At 38.4% G+C, this 26,446-nt stretch overlaps 1 protein-coding gene across 12 annotated transcripts in view; it reads right to left on the bottom strand.

Moving 5' to 3' along the window:
• Positions 1–26,446, bottom strand: part of atp2b4 (ATPase plasma membrane Ca2+ transporting 4) — a 109,133-nt gene that overhangs the window by 4,372 nt on the left and 78,315 nt on the right. For 7 of the 12 annotated variants that reach the window (XM_083533960.1, XM_083533958.1, XM_083533962.1 and 4 more), the window contains 11 exons: positions 24,949–25,191; positions 21,262–21,506; positions 20,812–21,043; positions 19,035–19,214; positions 18,000–18,087; positions 17,441–17,547; positions 16,146–16,337; positions 15,394–15,607; positions 10,052–10,263; positions 9,577–9,684; positions 7,203–7,385 (listed from right to left, as the gene is read on the bottom strand). In XM_083533960.1, coding sequence (XP_083390086.1) covers positions 7,203–7,385; positions 9,577–9,684; positions 10,052–10,263; positions 15,394–15,607; positions 16,146–16,337; positions 17,441–17,547; positions 18,000–18,087; positions 19,035–19,214; positions 20,812–21,043; positions 21,262–21,506; positions 24,949–25,191 — 2,004 coding nt within the window. Of the gene's footprint in view, positions 1–4,084; positions 4,266–7,202; positions 7,386–9,576; positions 9,685–10,051; positions 10,264–15,393; positions 15,608–16,145; positions 16,338–17,440; positions 17,548–17,999; positions 18,088–19,034; positions 19,215–20,811; positions 21,044–21,261; positions 21,507–24,948; positions 25,192–26,446 lie in introns of all 12 variants that reach the window. The other 5 variants (XM_083533963.1, XM_083533955.1, XM_083533964.1 and 2 more) reach the window with 2 other exon arrangements.

The following is a 26,446-nucleotide window of genomic DNA, read 5'->3' on the forward strand; positions in this document are numbered from 1 at the left end:
TGAATGTACACATAGCACCCCATACTGACAGAAAAACACAGAATTGTTGACATTGTTGCAGATTTATTAAAAAAGAAAAAATAAAATATCACATGGTCCTAAGTATTCAGACCCTTTGCTGTGACACTCATATATTTAACTCAGGTGCTTTCCCTTTCTTCTGATCATCCTTGAGATGGTTCTACACCTTCATTTGAGTCCAGCTGTGTTTGATTATACTGATTGGACTTGATTAGGAAAGCCACACACCTGTCTATATAAGACCTTCCAGATCACAATGCATGTCAGAGCAAATGAGAATCACGAGGTCAAAGGAACTGCCTGAAGAGCTCAGAGACAGAATTGTGGCAAGGCACAGATCTGGCCAAGGTTACAAAAAGATTTCTGCTGCACTTAAGGTTCCTAAGAGCACAGTGGCCTCCATAATCCTCAAATGGAAGACGTTTGGGACGACCAGAACCCTTCCTAGAGCTGGCCGTCCGGCCAAACTGAGCTATCGGGGGAGAAGAGCCTTGGTGAGAGAGGTAAAGAAGAACCCAAAGATCACTGTGGCTGAGCTCCAGAGATGCAGTCAGGAGATGGGAGAAAGTTGTAGAAAGTCAACCATCACTGCAGCCCTCCACCAGTCGGGGCTTTATGGCAGAGTGGCCCGATGGAAGCCTCTCCTCAGTGTAAGACACATGAAAGCCTGCATGGAGTTTGTTAAAAAACACCTGAAGGACTCCAAGATGGTGAGAAATAAGATTCTCTGGTCTGATGAGACCAAAATAGAACTTTTTGGCCTTAATTCTAAGCGGTATGTGTGGAGAAAACCAGGCACTGCTCATCACCTGTCCAATACAGTCTCAACAGTGAAGCATGGTGGTGGCAGCATCATGCTGTGGGGGTGTTTTTTCAGCTGCAGGGACAGGACGACTGGTTGCAATCGAGGGAAAGATGAATGCGGCCAAGTACAGGGATATCCTGGACAAAAACCTTCTCCAGAGTGCTCTGGACCAGAGTGCTTCGACTGGGCCGAAGGTTTACCTTCCAACAAGACAATGACCCTAAGAACACAGCTAAAATAACGAAGGAGTGGCTTCACAACAACTCCGTGACTGTTCTTGAATGGCCCAGCCAGAGCCCTGACTTAAACCCAATTGAGCATCTCTGGAGAGACCTAAAAATGGCTGTCCACCAACGTTTACCGTCCAACCTGACAGAACTGGAGAGGATCTGCAAGGAGGAATGGCAGAGGATCCCCAAATCCAGGTGTGAAAGACTTGTTGCATCTTTCCCAAAAAGACTCCTGGCTGTATTAGATCAAAAGGGGGCTTCTACTAAATACTGAGCAAAGGGTCTGAATACTTAGGACCATGTGATATTTCAGTTTTTCTTTTTTAATAAATCTGCAACAATGTCAACAATTCTGTGTTTTTCTGTCAGTATGGGGAGCTGTGTGTACATTCATGAGGAAGAAGAATGAACCTAAATGATTTTAGCAAATGGCTGCAATATAACAAAGAGTGAAAAATTTAAGGGGGTCTGAATACTTTCCGTACCCACTGTAAAACAAGGCACAGTGTCTTCTAGGTAACTTCGGATGGAAAAGTCTATACTATCAACAATTCAGTCAAATGTACAAATATTACTTCGTCTATAGTATCAACGGTGCAATCAAATGTATCAAAAGGTCTTTCAATTTGACCGTATCAAACAGTCAAGTCTTTAGTCAAGAATCAGTCACATTCAAGATCAATCTAGAATTAAATAAAAAAATATATAGTCGCGCATTAGTTTAAGCACGATTCTAATTCATAAAATGGGTGTACTGAGGTCTTAAATCAATATTGAAGATATTTGAAATTATATCAGTCATTTTTGCAGTGAAATGTGTGGCGTGTAATGCAGCAAAAGGTACGAAAGAAAGGTGTGCTCTATAGTTCTAAAGTGGGTAAAAACATTTCCTAAAATAATAAAAAATTTTATTCCTGGTTGTTGAACCTACAAATAATAATAATAAAAAAAGATTCTTCAACCAGACCACTGTTTTGTCCACCAACCTAAAACCTATTTACTGCTTCTGCCTTTCAAAGTGAAAAGAAAAGTTTTCTTAGAGAAAACGATTAAAGAAGCTGCAAACGTTAAGCGTCAATACAAAGAGGTCATAAAAAGCACACATGCATGTACATACAGATATGCATATATATATATATAACATGCACAAACTGAGATCTGCATGCGCATATACTGTATACTCTTCTTTCTTTTTTTTATGCACTGAATGCGCAGCTATTAACCTCTGTGAGACCCCTTAATTAGATAACGCTTAAAATAACTCTGATCCCCTCAGGGACTGGAGCCTAATCTGCTCCTAACTTTCTTAATCAAAAGGAAAAAGAAAGTGAGAGATAAAAACCAAATCGGAAAGCAAACCGGCATTCGCATCCTGAACGGCTCCGAATTATTTCATTCATTGGCTCTATCTATTTCCTCTCGCAAGGCTATAAAGCATGCACACAGTAGCAGAGCAATTCATATTCCCGTCAAACAGCGTGCACTGGTATAACCAGAGGGCCAAATGCCAAGAGTGAAAGTGATGGAATGCAAGAGAAGTAGATCTTGTACATATTTGACATTATTAGACATTAGTAGTTTCATGCATTGTGGTTGAGGACCAAAAAAAAAAAACCCTGAGAATTTTCTCAAGCTGAATGGAAAATGACATTTGCACTCCATGGGACTGATTTCGTCTGTAACTCGCTCAGATTTGTCCTCATTGCAGGAGAGATTTTTGAAATCATATTGCCAGTGCCTCTGTAAAAGCATATTTATAAAATCACATGCAGATTGATTTCAGATACAGACTGTTCTATTAAAGCCTTTTTTCACGCTAGCCTCTACGTTTTCTAGTTACATTTCCAAGCTGCACAATGAAAACTTACCAAAGTGAAAATCTCACCAAAGTCAAATCTATATAGTATTTTCTATTATAAATATATAGCTCTAAATCCTTTGTGTAGACACTGTTTACTAATTTCCACCTTTAAATAGTCCTCTGACACATTACTTTGCTCATCTTAAGCATTTATTACAAGAAGCTAATCATATTTGAGCTAATCAGCTGAGAATAATGTGACAATCATAATCAGGAAAAGAATTGCAAGCCCAGAATTGGGTAAAAAAAAAGGCTAAATTCAAGCCAATTAATAACATGCCATTATGATAAATATTGAAAAATTAAAAATTAGCTTATTATGATGGTAATAAAATTACGCTGATTTCCCAAACAAATGATGGTGACCCCATTTGGTTTACAAAACGGGCTCGTGACAGCAACTCGCACGCGATATTTATTTACTATGCTATACTATGAATGCCGTTTTAGCTATAAGTAAAAGAAGTCTTTGTCTTTCTAGCTCTGCTAATTCCTCAACAATATCAAGAGACTAACCAATAAACCAAATAAAAATAAATAAATAAGTAAAAAATTGGGAACTGTGTTAGCTAACAGATTTTTTTTGCTGTACGTTTCTTCAAGAACGTATGCTAGTACTACTAATGTTGGACGACGAACAACCCCTTACCCCAAGCTTGTTATTTACAAACCTGGCAAACCTTTACAGAGCCTCTTGCGAATTAATAAAATTCTTCACTGTGTTAATAGGAGGATTGATTAGCCAAAATGTGCTTCACTGTGTTAATAGGAGGATTGATTAGCCAAAATGTGCTTCACTGTGTTAATAGGAGGATTGATTAGCCAAAATGTGCTTTGTCGCGCAAAAAAAAAAAGTTGCGTTTCCACCCATACATGGAGGAATTGGAAAGGAATTTGACAAAAATCCCTCCACCCAAACTTGAGTGTGTAATCTATGGACGGAGCCAAATTCCACAGTAAAGCCTCCAGTCTAGAGTACTCCAGATCAGATAAAAAAAGAGAGAGGGAGTGAGAGAGAGAGAGAAAGAGAGTGTATTTGGTAATCTGTGACATGGAGACAAAGAAAGACAGTTTGAAAGAGAGATGGGAAAGAAAGAAAGAAGGTGGTTATAATGCTTTGGTTGCTCATGCAGAAGCAGTCTGGCTTGTGTGTTAAGAGCCACTCACTGCCTGCAGTAGAGGAGGAAGCAGGGGCAGGCAGCGCCGTGGCAGTGGAAGGGGAAAGCCCTACATGCGTAGGGCTAGAAACGGTTTTTGCGTCGTTGTGCTGGCTGACCACCGAAGGCTGGCGCCGCAGCGCACCGGGCACCGCCGTTTGGCCTGACTGGAATGTATAAACCACGTCCATCTGCAAAGGAGAGGGGAGAGGCCCCGATGAAGTATAGGGAGAATGAAGGAAAAAAGAGGGAAGACACAAAGACACCAAGACACCAAGATATAAAGCAATCAGTGGTTACAGCAGACATGTTACTAAGGAAAAAAAAAAAAGACATAACCCCATAATAATTAGTTTTTTTAGGCAGCTGAGGAAAAGCAAGGATGAAAGGAGATTTGTTTTTTTTTATGAATGAATAAAACATTTTTATATTCTTTTTTTTTGTAGGAAAGTTTTTAGGACTAAGGAAAGGCTGAAAGCTCCCATTGAAAAGAAAAAAGGTAAACGACAAAAAAAGTGTTTCTACAAGGTGGCATTGATGAGTTCACTATGAATCGTCTATGTGCCAATTAAATCCTCTATTGTGTACAGCTAACCATGCATGACAAAAAAATAGAAATCCAGGAGGATTAGAAATTGTGTTGGTGGGACAGGAAAGGCGATAAGGAGCTAATTAGTCAAGCAGCTTTTTTTCCCCTTGCGGTCAAATGGGGAGACGGAGAGGGAACGTTCAACCTTGTCTATGTAATGGCTTGAAGGCAAAGAGGGAAGAGGCAGTCTGGAATTCAAGGGCAGGGAAGTGGATTTGGGACAAAATCCAGGCCAGATGACACGCACTAAAAAAACTTCCCATTTGTCGTGACATCACTGTCTGCTCCAGTTACACCACCAATCATCATGTGTCATCATGGCACACATTTATATGTAGAACATACAATCATGCTTAAAAAAAAAAAAATCATTTAAACAATATGTACAGTCAATTTCAGTTAAATAAAATAAATGTTTAAACTTGATATGACGAGCAAATGGTGCAATGTTTTTGTACTTTCACAAAAGATTAATATGGTAAAAATCTTTCAATTTCATAATAATCAATAAAGATTAATAAACAAATCAATAAAGATTAATAATAATACTTAAAATAAAAAGCCTGCACTTTTGTAACTTGGCCACCGGGGTGAGAATGTTCGAGGTCTTTCTTGTTAAAAAGCAAGCTGAAATAATAAAAGAGAAAGCAAAAAAAAAAGGACAAATTGAAAGAGACTGACAAAGATTGATGGCCTAAATGCCTTGTGATCCCAGTAAGTTACAGTTAAACAAAACATTTCATCCCTGAAATGCAGCAAAACATTTCAAAATGCAGCAAAACAAAAAAAGAGGCGGACAGGAAACCTAATGAAGCCCGACGGTAGAAACATGTTGCCTGTGGACATTCGTACGGAACGTTTATCGTTGCTCAGTAAGAGTCATATCGCCCTTGTCTCTACGTTCCCTAAAGGGTTCTCCTGTCAGGCTCATCCAATCCAAAAAATAAAAACCCACACACAACAGAAAATAATCTATCCTTGAAGCTAAATAAATCTCTAGTAGAAACTGTATAAAGCCTTATATTCTCCAATAAAGGTTTCTTTTATTAGAAGCAGCTTGAGCAGATTGAACTTTTGACATCCAATGTCTCGCACACAGAACTGCGGTCTCTAGAGATTCAGTCTCTCTGGATTTCTAGAAGGCTGTAGATAACTTTTGTAGCCATGAGGGAAGTGCGTTATATCCCAGTGTGTCTTGTCCTTTACCATGTGACACACACCACTGTTCAACTCGGCGTCTTAAAAGGGTCTGAGTTCGCATGAATGAGCTCAGAGAAGAAACAAAGGCTCTCGTCCATTTACATTTGTTTTTGTATTGTTTTATCATTAGGCTGATGAAGCTCCCTAATCAGAAGGAGTGCAGGGTTATGACTGGAGTTACGGCTGTGAGGTTAACATTCAAATGCTTGTTCTTATGTTGTACGTTAACAGTTCTATAGCGTCAACTTTTTCAAAGTGACTTGTATTATTTAAGGCTAATAATAACCAGATTAGGAAATCTGCAAGGAAACACTTAGAAGGCCTCCTGTCAGCGCATTGTTTTCTGTGGAAAAACTTTTAAGCAGAAGGTTCTGTGATTTCCAAATATGTAAGCAGATGCCTTTTTTTTTTTTATACTTATGTATAATTGAGCTGGATGAGGGAAAATTTGCAGACTCCGTTCTGACTTTACATAATATTGAATGTAACTGTAGATGCTTTAAAGGCGCAACTGCCGTATGAAAGAAATAAAACCCATCAGTGCATATAATTAAAGAAAAGGGGGGAAAAAATAACACCACTACATATCAGGTTGTATTAAACGACTCGGCCACTGATTATTTGCTAGTAATGGCACAGGCCATTAGTATTCCTTATTATTCTCAGCACTTACTTTCTAGAACTCTTAATAAGTAATTATATATATATATATATATATATATATATATATATATATATATATATATATATATATATATATATATATATATATATAAAAAACAGGCTACGTAATAAAGCTGGTTTGAATGGTCTGTGCTGACTATAAGTTATGTCATAATGTAGTGTAAGATCAATATAGTGATCTTTCGTATCCAGAAAGCCATTAAGTCAAATGCAGTGGTGCGAGTAGGATTTGATCATTTCTACCAAAAAAAAACTTGCGAAGAGAGTGAAGAGTGATTTAGTGCATTATTCCGCTCAGCTGTACACCCTGCTCAAGCAAATCAAGCAATCCCTCAACTTTCTAATGCTATAGTATGGGTATAGACATGAATAATTCTGTAGTCATAATGCTCTGAGGGCTAACCAGCTAAGCTTTTTGTAATGGCTGTACTGCATTAAATTTTACTTTGTCTTTTCCTCAGACACTATTGTTCTTTGGCTGATGAGGCCAACAAAACTTTTTTCCAATATTTGATCATATATTCACATTAGAAAGTCTACAAATAATTAAGATCTTCTACACATCTTCATGTCTTCATTTTCCTCGCTCCTGCAAATGTGGTCAGGGCTGGAAGAGAAGACTATACTGGTAAGTGAGAGGGCATTGTGGGTGTACCTGAGTCTGGATGCGGTTCAGGCCTCGGAACCAGAGGATCTGACCACGACGCAGCTCCATCTCGGCATGATCGATCTCATCTACGTCCTGGATCTGCTCCTCCTTCTGCATTTCCTCCTTGGTGCTACCGTGACCAGCCGTCATCAGGAACTTGAGTCGGTGTGTAGGGATGGCAGAGATCAACTGAGGACGAAGAAGAGAATGAGGGTGAATATCAAATTAGCAGTTTAACTGATCAGATTCATTTCTACTAAAAAACAACAAAATTTTGTATAGATTTGTAGCCTTTCTAACTATGGACAACGTTCAGCCATTTATTAGATTTATTTCTTAAATTATTCAGTCTACTAACACCTGTCTAAAGCTTTAATACACTGAAAATTTATTTAAACAAGTTTTTCAAGTCCTTGTTATTGTATAAACTCAGATTTTTCCATTTTCAGTCTAATCTCCATTTGTAGTCCAATAATTTGAAGCTGTCTAAAAGAGACATCATTTTGCCCAAAATTTCCATGCACTGTGAAAAGAATGGAAACATGACTAATTTCTAAGAGGCGGTTTTGGAGGCAGTCAAGAAATATTTCTGCAAAACATTTGCTTTCAGTAAATTATCCACTCAAACATGTCTTTTTTGTCTTGAGACTACAATTTGTCATAATGAGTCACTAACAAAGCAGACATAGCTTACTGATTAAGTTTTTGTTCCACAAAAAATGGAAAACTGTAATTAACTGAAATGGTAAAAGCAGTTTTGAAATGGTAAAAGACAGCTGCAGTGTTAGAAATGTATATTATATAGTCACATACAGTATACACTGAATGGACATACACTGTATTTGGGACACCTGAATTTTCCAACCATATGTGGTTCTACCAAAACTGTTGCCACAAAATTGGAGGCACACAACTGTATTTGGTGTCTTTGGATTCGGTATGCGAACATTTTTCTTCACTTAAACTAGGAGACCAAAACCTGCTCCAGCATGACAATGCCACTGTGCACAAAGTGAGCTCCAAGGAGATATGCTTTACATGGGTTGGAGAGGAAGATCATGAGTGCTTCAGCCCTCAACCCAATTGAATACCTTTGGGATGAACTGGAATGCTGACTACACCCCAGGCCTGATCATCCCTACATCAGTACCTGACTTTACGAACAGCTTTGAGGCTGAAGGAGCATAAATCTCCACAAGCACATTAGTACAAATCTAGTAGAGCATCTTCCTGGAAGAGTGGACGTTACTATAACAGAAATGTTGAAAGGGATGTTCAAAAAGCACATACAAATCTTATGGTCCAGTGTCCACAAACTTTTATTAAATAAGATTAATCCTTCTTCTAACTGTGGATGATGACGATCACTCAAAGTATTAATGAAAAGAGATACAGTAGGTATGTGTGAAGGATGTCTTTGCTTCACAAATGTCCACAAGTGATGCACCTTTCAGTAATCTAAGATGTTGATGCCTATGATAAATTTGATGCAGGGAAACCAATGCATCAATCAAACAGGGGATGAATGGCTAAATATAATACTATTAATTATAATGGCTAGAAAATTATTTCCTCTATTCCTATGCTGAAATCAATGTTCTTTAAATGTTTAGGTCTTCTAGAATGCACAAACTGATGTACTAACTAGTACCTGTATAAATTCCTAAACAAATGCTGGTTTATGTGTGTGTGTGTGTGTGTGTGTGTGTGTGTGTGTGTGTGTGTGTGTGTGTGTGCTTTGAGACAAGAGACGCAGTGGGAGTTTCAGGCTCAGTTTCCATTTCCATGTGATGGTGTGTAATTGCCAGCTATAAACTTTTCATGTCTTATTATACTGCCATGCAGTGTGTCTTCTTTGGGACATGCAGGGTTTTTTTTTTGGGCGGCAACAATTTGCAGGCATTGCTGTGCAATGTGCCATCACCTCATCCACCATCCGACACCCACCCTCCTCCGCCAGGCCGCCTTCTCTTCCTCCCACAGACCTGGACTCACACGCAGTTCCACTCTCCAACACATACTCCCTCCTATCAGGTGTGAGCTGCTGAACGTCACCCACATTCACGCACTCTGCCATGATGTTTTCATTACACAGTCATGCTGAGAGCAGTACGGCGCATCTCTCTCTTTCTTTCTCTCTTTCTCTCTCTCCCCCTCTCACCGTTCTTTCACACTTTGTCATGTGCAGATGGAGCTTTTCAATAAAAAAAATAAAAACACCTACAGTTTTTATTCAAACGAGCGGGGCTTTTTATCATGTTTATAAGAGATGAAGCAGTGCAGCATGCAAATTTATATATAAAAAATAAAATAAAAATAAAATAAATGATTAAAAAAACAAAATTTCTGCCAACTGAAAATTGATGGGAATTTCTTGTACCTGTCCCCAAAGCAGTTCGCCGACACCAATGAAAATACACCAGAGCCACTGATCCAGAGTGAGAGCCGTGCAGGAGAAAGGCTTTCCTCCCAGCTGCACAATGATGATCTAAAACAGACAAAACGAGAACGCCATGAGCAATTAACAGGTCTAGATTCAATACAATAAAAAAAAAAAGAAAGTAGCACTAAATAGACAACACTGAACAAATCATGTTGCTATTTGTTTATTTATTTATTTCTGCCTTTAAACCACCTTATTTCTAAATTTCACCTGGCCTCATAACACATATGTAAGTGTCTTTCACCAAAATCCTGAGAAATATGGAACTGGTTCCTCATAGCATTAAGCTGTATTATTTGTATTATTGCATTTTTTGCATTCAGCTCAAATAACATTCATAAATGCTTTTGCTGCAATTTAAGAGCCTAATAATGCCTTTGAAAAGCCACTAAAGTGTAATCCGGTGTCTTGCCTGAAGAATAAAGGTTCCCAGCACGACGCTGCAAAAGATGGGGTTCCTGTGGATGCCTTCGAAGACGTTCCTCTCGCCGTGGATTTTGCGCGCGTTGATCTCGTTGAAGAGCTGCATCATGACGAAGACATTGAAGATGATGGTGTAGTGTTCGGAGGGGGGCGAGTGGAGGGGGGAGTTGCGGCCGCTGTCGATGCAGAAGATCTTCTCACCTGCAGAAAGAGTGTTTTAGTTGCAGTCGGTCTAAAAACGTAGCAGGCAAGTCAATATGTTTATAGTGAAATATTGAGCTTAGCAGGTAGGAGCTACGCACAAATTACAGAAGGACGTGGTTGAAATCATTTGTAACTGAGGCAGCAATCTTGAAAAAATCAATAGCTACTTTAAAACAAGAATTAAAGCGAAAGAGATCCTTTAGTCATTAAACTCTGAATCCGATGCAAATCTGCTGACTAGATAGTAGAGTATCGGTACTGACGGCAGTGCTAACATTCACGAATGTTGTTACTTTAGGACTTCTAGTTTTACTTTTCAAACTGTTTATCTTTAGAACTTAAGCATTGTATAAAGATTAGGATGAGAAAGTGCTACTGCATTGCTCTCCTGATGTAGCCGGACTTGGTTGGTATCAGCACAGATGCCTCAAATCGAATAGAATTTTAATTACATTGATATAGGCTCAATACAAAAAAAATATATAATAAAATTGTAGGCCATAGAGCTGTATATGAAACTCCTTTCAGGCTCAAAAGCATGCAAAATACTTCCATACCACTACCTTTTTTTTTTATTTTAAGGCCTCAGTTCTTTAATATGCTTTAACTGAATGCATTAATAAAGAGATTTTTGTAACTTTAGTAGACTACATGGACAATTTTGTGGACTCCTGACCATAAGACTGGTATGTGCTTTTAAATATTTCATTCCACATTTAGTGCCCATTTACAGTTATAATTTCCTCCACTCTTCAGGGAAGATATTCCACTAGATTTTGGAGTGTGCTTGTGGAGATTTGTGCTCATCCAGTCACAAGAGTGTTAGTAAAGTCAGGTACTGAGGTGATTTGAGGAGGTCTGTGGTGCAATCAGTGTTCCAATTCATCCCAATCAACCGGGTTGAGGTCTGAGCTCTATAGGAAGCCAGGCAAGAGTTTTCACTCTAACCCATGTAAAACATTCATAGAGCTACTGTAAGTTTGTGCAGAAGGGCATGGTCATGCTGGAACTGGTTTGGGTCTCGTAGCCTAGAGTGCTTCTTTGTGGTAAAAGTTTGGGAAACTGCATATTTGGGAAACTGTATTTGGGGAACCCATGTATGAATGTGGACAAAAGTATTGGGGCACCTGAATTTTCCATAGTGTATATAAGAGAAGACTGACAGCTGTAGGATTCAGGTTAAATAGATGAAGGAATATCTAATGTTAAACATTTACAGAAATAAATATGGAATCCACCACATATTTTTTGCTTATCCTTAATGCAAAAGTGTAATCCCACTGACACCACCAAAGCCAACACACCACCATAGCCAAAAATCACAACGTTTTGCGATATAACAGGGTAAGTTTTGGATAGCAAAAAAAAAAAAAAAAAGTGTTAGTAATATATATTGATGAATATGTACAAGTAATTTTTAGGGTTCTTAATTTTTTCCTTTACTATTAGCTGTAAAAACATCAATAACATCTATATATATTTTTTACATATACTGTATAACATCATGTTTGTCAAATTAAGAGCATAGAAAATGTTTAAAAAGGTGAGAAGAATCAACATCCCTTAAATGATATCTAGAGGCAGTGTAACCTAAGTAAGCCCAAGTGAGAAGAAATAAAAAAGATACATTCCAAAAGTTACAAACACACACAAGTGTGTTATGATCTAAGTCCTGAATTATGTGCCAATTTGTTCCGCCTTTGGTGTAATACTCCTCTTAAAGCGAAACAGCACTGTTTGTTATCTCAATGAACTCACCACCTCTAAGCCTGAGACACCCTTAGGCATGTGCAATGAACTAGCAGCAGAGTACATGCAGCGTGTGAACTTCAGCACTAGTGTTTGTCAAAGGCTCTGAGGACTGCATTAAATTTGCATCAATTAATCTTGGATTTTTAATCCAAAACAACAAACATGTGATGCAGAATCCAGCTCGAGAACAAAAGCAAGAAATGTAAGCTTTAGGCCTGACTAAACGGCTCAACACTGGGCGTCATGGGATCTGAACTCATGACTTTCATGTCTTTCACTCACTTTTACAGAATGATAAACTACTGTGTGAGGTCACTCGTGTCATTCGCAGTTCGGGTGCGTGTTTATTTTTTTCCCGTTTCATTAAATTTCAGAAAATTCGAAACAGTAAGAAAAAAAAGAAAAGTTAAAACTGCATTACTTTTAATAGCATTTTCAAGAACAAATTCCAATAATCAAAAGTTATTGATGATCCCATTACACATTTAATCCCCATTTGCTGTTCTATCTTCCATTGTTCGGAGATGACGTTCCACAAATTTTGCAGATTTGCCCTCATTCGGCCTCATGTACGTTAATAAAGTCGGGTACTAATGTTGGGTGAGGAGGGCGGGGTGCAGTCAGTGTTCCAATTCATCTCAAAAGTGTTCGATAGGGTTGAGGTAAGAGCTCAAAAGCAGGCCACTCAAGGTCTTCTACTCCATCCCATGTAAACCATATCTACGTGGAGCTGGCTTTGTGCACAGGGGCACAGTCATGGAGGACGATTTAACGCCATCACATCTAAAAGACATCTTATACAACTGTGTGGCTCAAACTTTGTAGTAACATTTTTGGGGAAGAACAACATTTAGCATACGGAAAAAAAGGCGTCCCAAAACCTTTGTAGTCATTCAATTTAAAAAATCCTTAATCCCTATTTATGCTTTTATGGACTGTCTTATTAAGCCTGTTATCGTAGAGACATAAATCTAAAGAGCAGATGAATGTTTAATTAGCAAGATTCATCATCTGCACAAAAAGACCTCTGGTATAAACACATACAAACTCATCAGTCTAGTAAAAAAAAAAACTATTTATTTTTCAATGAAAAGCTAATTCAGAAAGCCTGTTCCTTTTCATGAGCCAAAAATATTAAAGTGCTCATTAAAACAACCGATTGAGCCAGTATAAAATGAATAAAAACAGAATCAATATTAAAATCATATTTCTCGCACTGTTAAAAAAAAATAAAAAAAAAAGTCACCAGCAGCAGCATTCTCAAAAACACGTTTTTAAAATTTTGTGCGGATAATGCGGTTAGGACTGACGTCAGCCTAGACATGAAACGAATAAACCTAACAAGATGGTACTGTTCAGGCATCTCCGGACATCCCTAAAGATTATTACCGATTCCCACAGGATAGGATCTAAATTGTATTTATATCCATTGCCAGGCTTGGAGCGTCCTTGTTATGGTTATAGCACACTTGCTAAATGTGTTCCTTGATTAAAATGAGTTCCTTTCCAAATACTCTCAAATTTAAATTGGAACATAGTAGAACTAACACCAGAGCCAACACTATTACTTCACGCCACAGTCGTGTAGGTTTTTTTTATGGAATACTAGCATTTTGGGAGTATTTATCTATAGGCGTCAACGATTTAGCATTTAAACGTGTCTTCCTTTAATAACCATAAAGTAAGTTCTGTTATTTATTACAGTTCAACATCATTTTATTTTGGTCTGGGACAATAATAGTGATAGCTGGAATAACTGCTAGATAATATCCATTGTGGATCTTCATTGAATACATGCTGCTATGGCTTTCTGGTTTTCATTAGAACTGTTGTTTATCCAGCACATGCCTTGTTGGTAGCAGTGGTGGGCCATCAGGGTCAGCAAAGCTTTCTCTGCTGGCCTAAACACTATCAGAAGCACAAACCTAAATGTACAACCTAAATTCTAATATTTGTTATATGAAATTATATTAATTTATTTCCAACAGTTTATTCTCTTCATTTCGTAGTGCTTCTCTTGGCTGCACTGCTTCCAGTATGTGTATGTTAGATTTTTTTATCCAATCAGATTTCAGCCTCTATGTGCTGCCATGTCAATCTAATCCGCCCAGGGCCTTCATAATCAGTAGTGCTGGCCGATGTACCTTAGACTATATAAGCAATGGTTCTGTTTCTTTAACCAATTAGATTTCAAAATCGCCTCACAGAAACGTGTCAGCATTTTTCCGTCCTCTGATTGGTTGGTTGGTTAAAGGGAAACTGTTACAGCCAAGTTCCACAAGCAAAACACGTTTGTAACGCTCTGAACACATTTATACATCTAAGTTAAGACTTTTTTTTATGCCCACAATGGCTGATGGAGGAAGAGAAATTGATTTGATCTCAGACAAACTTTAAAAATAAATCTATTTTCAAGGCGAACCAGAAAAGCTAGACATCGTGAGGAGAGGTCAGCCAACCCCAAAGCTAGCTTTTCTCAACCCAGGAAAGGGTTTGTTTCCTATTTCCAGACCAGTGAATACGAGCGGTACCACTTGCTTACAGCCTCTGAGGAACGGTGCAAATTATATGAGTCTGCATCTCTGGTGAGTAGGTTGGATTTTATTCACATTTATTATGTTTTGTCATGTTATTAGACAAATATTGAACTGCTCCAGATGATGTATGTGGCACAGTTGCAGTTGTAATGTAGAGATTTGGAGTTATTTTAACTGGGTTACATTTTTACTAGTAAAAATGGTATTGAAACTCTATGCGAAATGCATCTCTTTCTGTAATGCCACGAGTTGTTATATTGCGTTTTTGTATAGTATTGATGGTTTCTTTAATTGCATGATTGTGGTGGTATTAAGAGGTGGATTAAGTTGGGTAAGTCCCCACTGGAAGGCCCAGGTTCCAAATGCACGGGCCGCCACTGGTTGGTAGGCTATACAATGTATTGGCATAGGTTTTGAGACACAGAAGAACTTAAGCAGGTAGGAAAAAAAAAAATAATTTGAATATGTATAGATAACTATCCTATATTTTAGATAAAATTTCTTGTTGCTTTTTGTTGGTGAGAGTTTTTTTTTTTTTTTTAAATCCCATACTAGGCACAGAGATTCCCTGGTAATAAATGCATAACTCTACCTGAGTCCATGTACAACTAATGCCCACCCAAACAGGGCAATTAGGGGAAATGTTTTTTGTAAAATATTTATTACAGAAATGTTACATCATGTCCGCCAGTAGAAGAAAAGTATAACTGACCGTTAAAAGTTTAAAGTACTGTATCTTGCTATTTCTGTATTCTATATCGTTTCTAAAAAATACCATTGTAGTGGTAGCCAGTAGCACTCATGTCCAGGCCAAATCAAGTGTTTCCCTAAGCCTTACCAGCAAACAGTAAGGTGAAGGTAACAGACAGCTGGTAGACGGCATGGCCCAGGATGTTCTTCATCATAGTTCTGGAGATAAGAGGCTTGTTTCGGCCGTACGGTTTGCGCAGCAGCAGGGCTTCTGTGGGCGGTTCGGTGGCAAGAGCCAGAGAGGCCAGTGTGTCCATAATCAGATTGACCCAGAGCATTTGCACTGCTTTTAGTGGAGAATCCTACGACACACACACACACACACACACACACACTAACAACCTGACTCTATACAACAGAAAACACAAAAAGACACAGACCGGAGACAGCAGACTGTCCGAGAGTCTTCCGATTCCATTAGTCCATTATTATCATCAATCTAACCAGATTATCAATCATACAGATACAATAACAATGCAACACAGCAGTATTAATATCATCTGCTGTTTTTGCTTCAGATATTCTTCGGTTCTACATTTTAGGTACCATTAAATATACACATTGCATAAACAATGTAAAGGCTTATTTGTCACGATTTGCAATTGCACAGATATTTTACATAGGCGTGTGCAATTATTGTTATTATTAATAAATAATTGCTACTTGGAAGAAATCTGATGAAGCGTTCCCTGCACTCTCTTTTAAACACAGAGCCATGTTTTCAATGTGGAATCTAATAAACTTCCAAGGGTCAATTAAGCCCCACAACAATGGCTCATGTGTCATAGCCAAACTAATATCCCAAAATCAGAGTGCTTCTCTGGCAGGTTGAGGTTTCACCTGTGTAATGCAAGCGCCAGTGAAGGCCACGATCACGGCCACAACGTTTACAGTGAGCTGAAACTGCAGGAACTTGGAGATGCTGTCGTAGACATTACGGCCCCACATCACAGCCTTCACGATGCTGGTGAAGTTGTCGTCAGTCAGGATGATATCGGAGGCTTCCTTTGCCACGTCGGTCCCGGCGATTCCCTGAGATGAGGAAGAGCAAATGAATGACCTGATTATACCTATATGGCCAAACGGGATTTGCTAAATCTTGTAAAGTTGAAAATCTTGGAAGCTGTTTAACTCTAAGCACCCAAAATGGCATGGGAATAAAAAAACATCCGGCAAGTGGCATACAAGTGTGCAGAAATGCTTTGTTAGGGAAGAGAGGTCAGGAAAGAATGGATAGACTGGTTCAAGATGACAGAAAGTCTGGTAACTTGAACAATCACTCAACAAGTGGGGTGTGCAAATAAACATCTCAAAATTGCAGGTCAACAATAAACAATCAAATAAACAAAAAAATGGTCACTTTTTATATATATATATATATATATATATATATATATATATATATATATATATATATATATATATATATATATATATATATACATACACATATATATATATTTATATATATATTTATATAAAACCACAAACACAAAATGGGCAGTCCTAGTTTTTGTGTAGGTCAATTGTAGATAATGCGCAATATGTAGTATTAGTGACCACATCATATTAAGAAAAAAAATAGAATCTCCATATTTTTTTGTACAAACCTACTACATTCAATCCAGCAGTTCATCACAAACAACGCTTTAGCCTCAGCTAACATTGTGATTATCTCATTGTCTCTAATTAACATTATTAATTGTTGCCCCCATACAAAACGGCAAGCTGTCTTGCATGATACGGTTAGTCAAACTATAAGCGCCTTCAAGGGAAATGACGATGTCTTCTTCAGGATAAACACGTTATTCTGAGTTACCAATTTATTCTCAGAGCACCTTGGAACCTGCAGGGCTGTCCCTGCACGAGCGCTGCTGATATTGGCTGAGGATGAGAACAGAGTCACACTGAGCCAGGAGCAACGGAAACCTGGTGCCAAACCTAACTCTCATCAAATAAATCAAACAGTGGCTCCGGCATAGCAACAGTCAGCTCAGATAAATAGGTTTATTATAACAAACTGGCCATCAATTAAGTTATAATCACACAATACGCATTCTGAGAGAATTTTAATGAGATGTTGTGTATTTTTGGGAAACAGCCCTATACAGGAAAGTATAAAACACAAAAGTTACCATTGCAAATCCGACATCAGCTTTTTTGAGAGCAGGTCCATCATTGGTTCCGTCACCCGTCACTGCCACCACCTGTCTGGTTACTCCTACAGTGCTGTCAATGATGCCTGAAAAAACGAGCACTCAGTCATAGCTCTTTTTTTGGTTAAATAAATGAATAAAAAGGCGATTTGTTCAAATCATAATTGGCACGAGGACCGCTGACATGACATTCATATATGGATGCGCTGAGGAGACCTACAGTATAATCACCATCAGATACAAATGTGGAGGCACAAAACAGTGCTGTTTTCAAAGGAAGTCTTCGCTAGAGTTTGGCTAATGAGGTACTTTGAAATTCCTTTTGTGCAGATTTGAATGACACGTCAGGGCCATATTTAAAACAGAGTGCTGCATTAGTAAAAAGCCAGATCTGGGACCAAAGACCTTGCTTAGTGAGAAAGAATGAAGCCTTAGATATGAGACATTTTTACCTCAAAGCACCCTTCTCCCCGAAGGTATTTTTTAACTACTAAATTTGTGGATTGCAAATATTTTATTTATTTGTCACTCGAACTACCTTTGACCAGAGTGTGCTTGTCTGTTGGAGAAGAACGGGCCAGTACACGCAGTTTGGGCCAGACCTTGTCAAGACGATCTTGCTCCACCTAGAGACCAGGAGGACCAAAATTAATTCACAATTTGGGTTTTTAAATAAATACATGTACAACACTTACACTAATCTTGTGAATAAATTGGAAGTTGAAAACACTAAAAAAACTAATTTACATGCTAAAATCGGTTTTGCTAGCAGCTTCTGAATTCTATCCTCAACTGAAGAAGAAACCATGTGTACTGACAGTTTAATCTTTTAACAGTGAACATACCCAAATATACAACATCATAAAACCAATTCAGGACAGATTTCTGGACAAGAATCAACCAATTATCTACCATTCAATCTATTATGCGTCAAAATGCAAACAACGTGGCTCAACCGTGACTGCCTAGAGGAACAACTAAGTAAGGAGTGGATTAGTCAACAAAGAGACCATAACGTTCAACATGATGTTACCACCACCATGCTTCACAAGGTGTGGGTGTTGTCAGGGTCATAAGCAGTGTTAGGTAAAGTTAAGGTGTTTTGTCATTACACTTGAGTATGTTTTGTATGTTGAGTTTTAGACATGTCTTTTTGAAAACCCTAAATAATACTTTTCACCAACTTTGTTTGAATTAGTCATTGATCTTCATTATGCTATTTGTTTTAGGTTCGTTCTCTAACAAACACTGGGGCCTTTCATGAGCAGGTGTATTTGTTTTCAGGTTATATGACACTATTTGCACACGTCAACTCCATTTTATTAATTGCCTAACTACTAATAGCAACTGCTAGCAAAAACAGTGGGGATGAATACAAGTCTATGTTAGATTGCAACACATTACCATGTAGAAAAGTTCAAGAGGGATGATTATCAAGGTACTGTATATCATCATTGACAGGGAACTTTAATATGACTACTCTTAGAGTCCTGATGGAACAATTTCTGCTGATTATTATTAATTATCTCTCACTGAATTGAGCTTAGTGGCTGGTTTCATTCTGGTTCCTCACCTCTCCTTTGTCATTGCGGATCTGTTGGTTAAACTCTTTGCCTTCCAAGCACAGAAAGTCTTCTCCAGGCTGCAAGATGCCACATTTGGTAGCGATGGCACGGGCAGTGTTGATGTTGTCACCAGTTACCATGCGCACAGTAATGCCTGCTTTCTGGCATTTAGAAATAGCCTCTGGAACCTTAATAGAATAAAGGTTATTACCAGAAGAATTAAAATGATTAAAAATAAATGTGTATGAATCCATATTGACAAGCAAGTCTGGGACAAACTGATTTGCCTCCATAAAGACACTCAATTTCCAGGCTGATATAATGACTGAACAGGGTTATTAAACTAGGCTAAGGAGCAGCAGGGCTCCAAAGTTATTGACTGGTCTCAGATCAGTGTGTTGTCTAGCTTTGGGTGGCTTCTTGGGTATGATTGAGGGTCTCAGAACAACAGGAGGTCAGGGTATTTTAGTCGCTCTCTGTGTGTCGCCGTGACAGTCTGCGCTGCTCACTCAGCCACAGGGCTGCCAACACATGGAGAGGCCAAAGGGTGGTGTGTGTGCATGTGTGTGTATGAGGCGTGGTGCAGCCCTCTGTAATTATCTGTGCTGAATCTTGTCATGAATCAGACCATACCCCTTATTAGAACCAATAAGCCCATTTATTTATAGATGATTATAAAGCTCACAGTGCGTGCACAGCGATGTCTGCGAAACCAATTAATGTCAAAAGGTGGTCTTGGCTATACTGTATTAGAAGTGAAATAAATACAGCCAATGCCTGTACATTCTTGGACATGAACGTCGATGACTAAGAACAACAATAGGATAAAAATAAAAAAAACTGAAGTCATAAAACGGGAGATTCTTTATCCATCACCATCCATTAAATATTCACACGTGGTGATGCCTACGTGTAAAGCAGATATGTAAAACTCCGTTCTGATTAGCAAACCCAGTCTGCCACCTCTAAACTAATCAATTCGGTCTCTCATCCTAGTCCTTTTTATAATAACTTAACTATGTACATTATTGATTTTTACATGTGAAGCTGAAATCCCATTTGGCTTTTCTAAAGTTGGAGGGAAAAAACGGATACTAAGCATCACTGGTTTATTTTATCGGTTAATGCTGATACACAACAGTCATGCTAGGCAACAAAACTGCACACCCCAGTGTAACAAATGTAGAAATAATAAATCTGTGCATCATATAACACTCCTGCATGCAGCGTGAAAGCTCACGTCTGACCAAAAAGTCCTACTTCTATCTCGTCTTTCGTCGAATGGATGAAGTGATGTCTAGGAAGGCCTGGGAATTCGCTGGTATGCGCCGATAAGCTAATTCTAATCTAGCGTGCAACGCTTGTCGCGAAGGAATTCGCTATGCCACGGTGCTAGCGTAGTCAACTAGACCCAAATGTGCACAATCTGCACGTTTTAGTAACTACAAAGCTTTTCATTTGTCCACCTAGACCTGTTTCTTATTAGGTCTGATAAAAGCTAGGGACAAAAAAAAAATCAACCGATAACAAGACCAGGGGGTGGAGCCCATCAGTCCACAATTACACCTTCATTATGAGCTGTTCGCGAATAACAGGTTGGGCTCAGCAGAGCAGTGCTTGCATAATGATGGTGCTTTGAAGAACAAACTCAACTGGGACTCCTCGTTCGACACGCTGCAGAGGCTCTGGAGTTTAAGATGATTGTGCAAGAGCAGCTAGGTCAAATCCCAGCTAGGAAAACTACAGTATTTTTTGTGTTTGGGCAAGTCCATTTAAAATATTCACCTCTGGACGGACAGGGTCTTCGATGCCCACCACGCAGATGCAGGTGAGGTCTGTAAGGATCTCGGCCTCGTTGTCCCAGTTTGGCTCCTCGCCTGTGAATTCCCTTGTAGCTACGCAGATGGTTCTCAAGCCATCACACGCCATGGGCTCGATCACTTTCCGCACCATCTCATCCCGGTCCTTGGGCTTGAAGACCCGAGGCTGACCTGCAGCGTCCTGGATGTAGGAACACCTGGCATGGACAACAACAAAGAAAGTTTAATAATAAGACACCACATTAAGTGCTCAAAAAACGTAGTGGCTGCTTTCCAGTAATATACTTTAGCACATAAGGTAAACAGAGAAAATAAAATCAACATCGCTTTGGTCCAGAATACTAATGACCTGGTAGGACAAACAGGACGGATCTAGACAGAACCTGGAGGAAGATTAGAAAAGAAATCTGCGTACTTGCGGAGGATGATCTCGGAGGCGCCTTTGCTGTACATGCGGAATCCTGAACCGTCTGCATTTTTCAGCACGGTGCTCATGCTCTTGCGCGATGAGTTGAACGTGTAGACCTTGTAGAGTTTCTCCTCGGGAATCTCATCGCGGACTGGCTGGTAGTCTCTCTTCAGCTCCAGAACCAGTCCCAGAAGTGCGCATTCAGTCTTATTACCCACATGCCTTGGTAGACCACCTTCTTGCTCGGGTGGCTGCAAAAATTATTAAATAAGGACATAAATAAAAACAATTTTAAGCATAATTAAAAACAGTTGAAGATAATTTTAAGTTAAATTGCTAAAGTTAAATAGTGGGAAACATAAATGTGTTTACTAAGAAAATTTGCTCATTACAGTTTATTTGATCTCAAGACAAAATATGATTATACACCTAATGGGTGTGGCGAATTTAACTGTCAAGATGATTTAGCAAAAGCACACCTAGTAATAACACACACACCTCAAACTCCTGTTTGTGTGGCTTCATGGCGCACAATTTTCTTACAATTTTTATGTCAAAATAACTATTTTCAATAAAGTATTTGAATAACTTCAAACACAAACTACATTTTCAGAACCAGATTTCATGTTCCTTGCATGCAGTTGCTAAAGACTGTCTATTGTACCTAGATGATGACTAACAGAATTCAAAGTCACAGTTTATGTTTGATGTAGGTGGTGTCAGTGACTCGGTTGACAGACCTCAAGAGTTAATTTATAAGACAGTGTTCATCCTCCAGGGTGGGGAAAACCAACAACAACAAAAAAAACCCCTCTGTTCCTTAAACAACTATTCCCTCATGAGAGGGCAATACTAAAGACCAGCTCAAAACTAGCCGAACTAGCATGAGGATGTGTTTTTGGAAAAAGGCTTTAAAGTCACTCTGAATAATGACCTCTGTAGAAATGCTCTAAATGGGTATACAAAACTATTTTCCATATAAAGAAATACAGTTATCTGTGTATATTATGCGGTCAAAAGCAGATCGAATACACATTATTCATCGTAGTTAATGCATTAGTTAATGCAGTCATACACTGGTAGAATACAAACATTTTTCCCCTAAAAGGATTTCCATGAATACAAATTTTGTGGAAATGCTCTTATGAACTATACACAAATAAAGACATGCGTATGTAGCTTCACAATTAAAGCCCCCTGTTCATAACAAAGGCTTCTTATTGTCACACAAACACAAATAGAGCAGGTGACGTTTCTCTTTTTCTTGCCCATTTGTATGTTCTGATGGCCTGGAAACCTAAACTAAAAATAAATTAATAGAGAATTTATAAAAAATAAAGGTGATCTAGTTAACTCCAATTATACCATAGTCATGGTTACTCTCAAGATGATGCAAAAGACAAAAAGACTAAGTAGTTACACCAAGTGCATGAAAATGAAGGCAAAAAAAGAAATTGGCTTGAACTAAAAACATTCACTTGAGTGTCTTCCTCAAGGCCACCATTCTCATTAAGACGTTAAAAGCTGACATATTGCCAAAACGCACATTATGAGGCTGACCCTCATCAAGATTAACCCATAAACTATATGCTACATTTTTACAGCTCCAGAGCAAGTTTAAACAGGACAAACTTGCGCAACTAAATAAAAGTATGGCTTGTCATGGAAAAATCTAAAATGTAGCTACACAAAAATTGTATTGCATCAAAAGCAAAATGTGAGATTCGTTTCTCATTGTTATTCTGCCGCATTAAAAGTACTGCATCATTTGCATTTGTAATTACATTATTTCATGTAATTGACCTTCACTATCTAAAGAAATTGAGAAAAAATTTATGGTTGGGGGGGGGGGGGGGTGTCCCTTAGCAAATACTTCATACTACATTCTGAAAAGAAAAAAAAACATTCCTAATTACTAAACAAGAACTAAATAAACAAAACAGATATATGGAGTGAGTGAGTCACGGCTGCACTCGCTGCCTCGCTCTTAACTTAGTGTTCATAGAGAGTGTTTATCAAGCACCATTTTTCCCCACGAGTGGCTCATTATCCTCGTCAGAAATGCTGCCAAGGCTAATTATTTAACCGGCCGTTTAACACTGTCCTGTGGTGAGAGTTTCCCTCAAACTTTTTTTTTTTTTTTTTTTAGATTGATTGATCAGTCCAGAGCATTTTATATACAACAGCTCAACAGTTTCAACTAATGGGTTCACTCTAATGCTGGTCTAATTCCCTAACCCTAGACTTGTATAGCAGTTGCTTCACAATAATCTATGGTTTAAAATGGAGCTATTGACAAATTATCTAACACCGTTTGGTAACGTTTTTTTTGTTTGGTGAAGATGTTTAATGTTTAAAGAGAAGCCTCAGTATACACTGCTTTAAACCAGTCTGAGAACTTTGCACTTTCTAGTTTCTCATCAACATGCCAGTTTGTGTCTTATTAACCTTAGCCTTAACCTTAAATTTGTTTCCTTTTCTATTTTTATTGCTGAAATCGCATATCCCAAAGTTTAGTGGGTGGTGCATCAGTAATAATGGTCTGTGGGGAAACACAATGCTCTGCATGTAGTTAAATGGACTAAACGAAGTAGCAAAGCAAATAATTTGCCTCTATGCATTTTTGTATTCGAATTACTAAAGTTATTGAAGCAATCGTTCCAGCCATGTTCTAACAGCATGTTCTAACACAGAGAAATTCGCATGTCCAGGGATGTTATGATGCTGGGTGCAAAATGCAGAATCAGCCCTGACACAATACTCCTGGAGCACAGAGGGTTAAGGGCCCAGAGTGGAAGCTTAATAATATGGGGGTTAAACCGCTGACCTGTCGATCAGTAACCCAGAGCCTTAACAAATGAGCTACAGTTTTTAGACATTACATACTTGAAATATAACTATTTGCTATATGCTTCACCACAATTTGAAAAGGATAAGAGACAGCAAGCAGAAAACCACTAACCCTTTTCCCTTCTGTATTTTCAGATTCTCTTTAAACTATTACATGGACGACATTACCAAAATAAAAAAATTTAATTGTTGTATTCACATTACACAAGTTTAATGCGTAACATGGAGGCAAAAAAACCAGCTGACACCAAGTGCATTAAAATGGTGTAACGCAAGCTTAGTTGTTGACTATTCCAATAATAACACAGTCATTGCCCGCATTCACAAGGAAAAGCAGTCATTTGCGTTTGCGGTGCGGATTTTAACTAAAAGGATGAAAATTATGGTTCAGTTTCATTAACTATTTTATATACATTGGATCTAGAATTCTGTAATCCAACACGGAGACAAAGTAATTGATCAAATAACGAGAGATGACCAACTTACATTACGATGTTAACGCACCTTCCGCCAAACAGAATCGACTATACAGACAAGTCTTAGTATGAGCTATTAAAGAGCACAAAAATTAATTATTAAAGAGCACTGCTAATGATGCTGTGCTTTATTCTGCACACACTAAACATCCTTTTTTGTTTATTAAATATAGGATATTGATGGAACAACCTGCCACCAATTTAGAAATTGAGTCATTCAAAAGGCAGACAAACATACACCCAAAAAAAGATATATATATATATATGCTTCAGTAACAAGTCTGCACTCTAGATTACAGTATATTGATCCAGATTGATTTCTAGATTAAAAGAAACCTACAACAACAAAAACATAGCGCTCTCTCACCAGGATCTTGGTGGTGTATGCCGAGTTGATGGAGATGCTGTTAACCAAGAGTTCCAGAATCTCAGGTTTGATTGCATCAGGCTCCGGAACCTTCTTGTAGTGCTGGTCACCTATGTAGGCCTGAACCACCGTCATGCGGTTCATGGTGAGCGTACCGGTCTTGTCAGAACAGATGGCTGTGGCATTGCCCATGGTCTCGCAGGCATCCAGGTGCCTCACCAGGTTGTTGTCTTTCATCATTTTCTAAAAAACAGAGCGTGACCCAGTTAAAACAGAGCGATTGCTCTCGGCAGCAGGTTCGAGTCCGGGTTACGAGATTTGTTAGGAAGTTAGTCAAGAAACATGCTTCATATGGTTAAGATCTCGGCCGTTAATGGCGCAATGCCTTCAGGCAATCCGAACTTCTTCCATTTCAAAATGATTAAGGATATTGTGCTTTTAAAAACCTTTTGCAACAGCAGAAATATTTCTGTAGCCTTCCCCAAACCTGTGCATCAGCAAATTACTGTCTCTGAGCTCAGTAGACATTTCTTTGGACCTTATGACTTGGTTCAGCTTTTTTTACCAATACAATCCAATCCAGACTGAACTTGCCACTGGTGGATCTCAATCTATATGTACATACCAAAGATGATGCATAGAAAGATGATGCACATGAGCAAGATTTCAACAGTGATAACAAAGGGTCTGAATACTTGCATTATAGTTCAGTGCTTTCTATTAATTTTATATATACATTTCCAATGTTATCACAGTTCCACTGCTTTATAAAGTCATTATAAAAGGTATGGAGTGGAACGTAATGTGGGAAAAAAAAGGCAGCAATATAAAATTTTAATACTTTCTGAATGCACTATATATATTATTCAGCTTAATCTCATTTTACCCTTCAAGATTTAATATAAAAAATGAAAATATATAAAACTGTGTTTAGGTTTTAATGAGCAGCAAACGCTTTCCTTTTCCTGTGTCTGAGATTTCATGTGCTTATTGCAGATGATGAATTATTTACAAAACCCGGAGAACGACTGGCCACCTGACTCACAACAGTTGCAGGGTTTCCGCTCAGCCTTAACCATGAATCACAGCAGAGGTTTACAGTTTCTTTGATCATTTTCTACAGTTTCATGGACAGTTGCTTTGACAGGGCAAATCTTTTTATTATTAGAGTACATGCTAAAACCACTGTACGGGCAGAGTGGAACAATTACTTCTTGTACTGTGGGAAACAAGAGCCCACTTCAAAAGCAACACCATGTATGATACAATAACTCGGAAATAGAGGGAAAAAGGCATTTTGACTAATACCAAAATCAATGAGAAACTGCTATATTTCCAGATATTTCAAAGTACCACTGGGATTTTTGTCCATCGTTTATTCTAAGAGGAAAGCACACGACCAAATATCAAGATATCAGAAATAATAGAATGTAAAAGCCCAAATTTATGCCTGCACATTTGTTTTATGGATTTAAATTCTGCTTATTAAATCAACAAT

The sequence above is a fragment of the Silurus aristotelis genome, assembly GCF_946808225.1.
Source record: "Silurus aristotelis genome assembly, chromosome: 28".
Classification (NCBI taxonomy): domain Eukaryota; kingdom Metazoa; phylum Chordata; class Actinopteri; order Siluriformes; family Siluridae; genus Silurus; species Silurus aristotelis.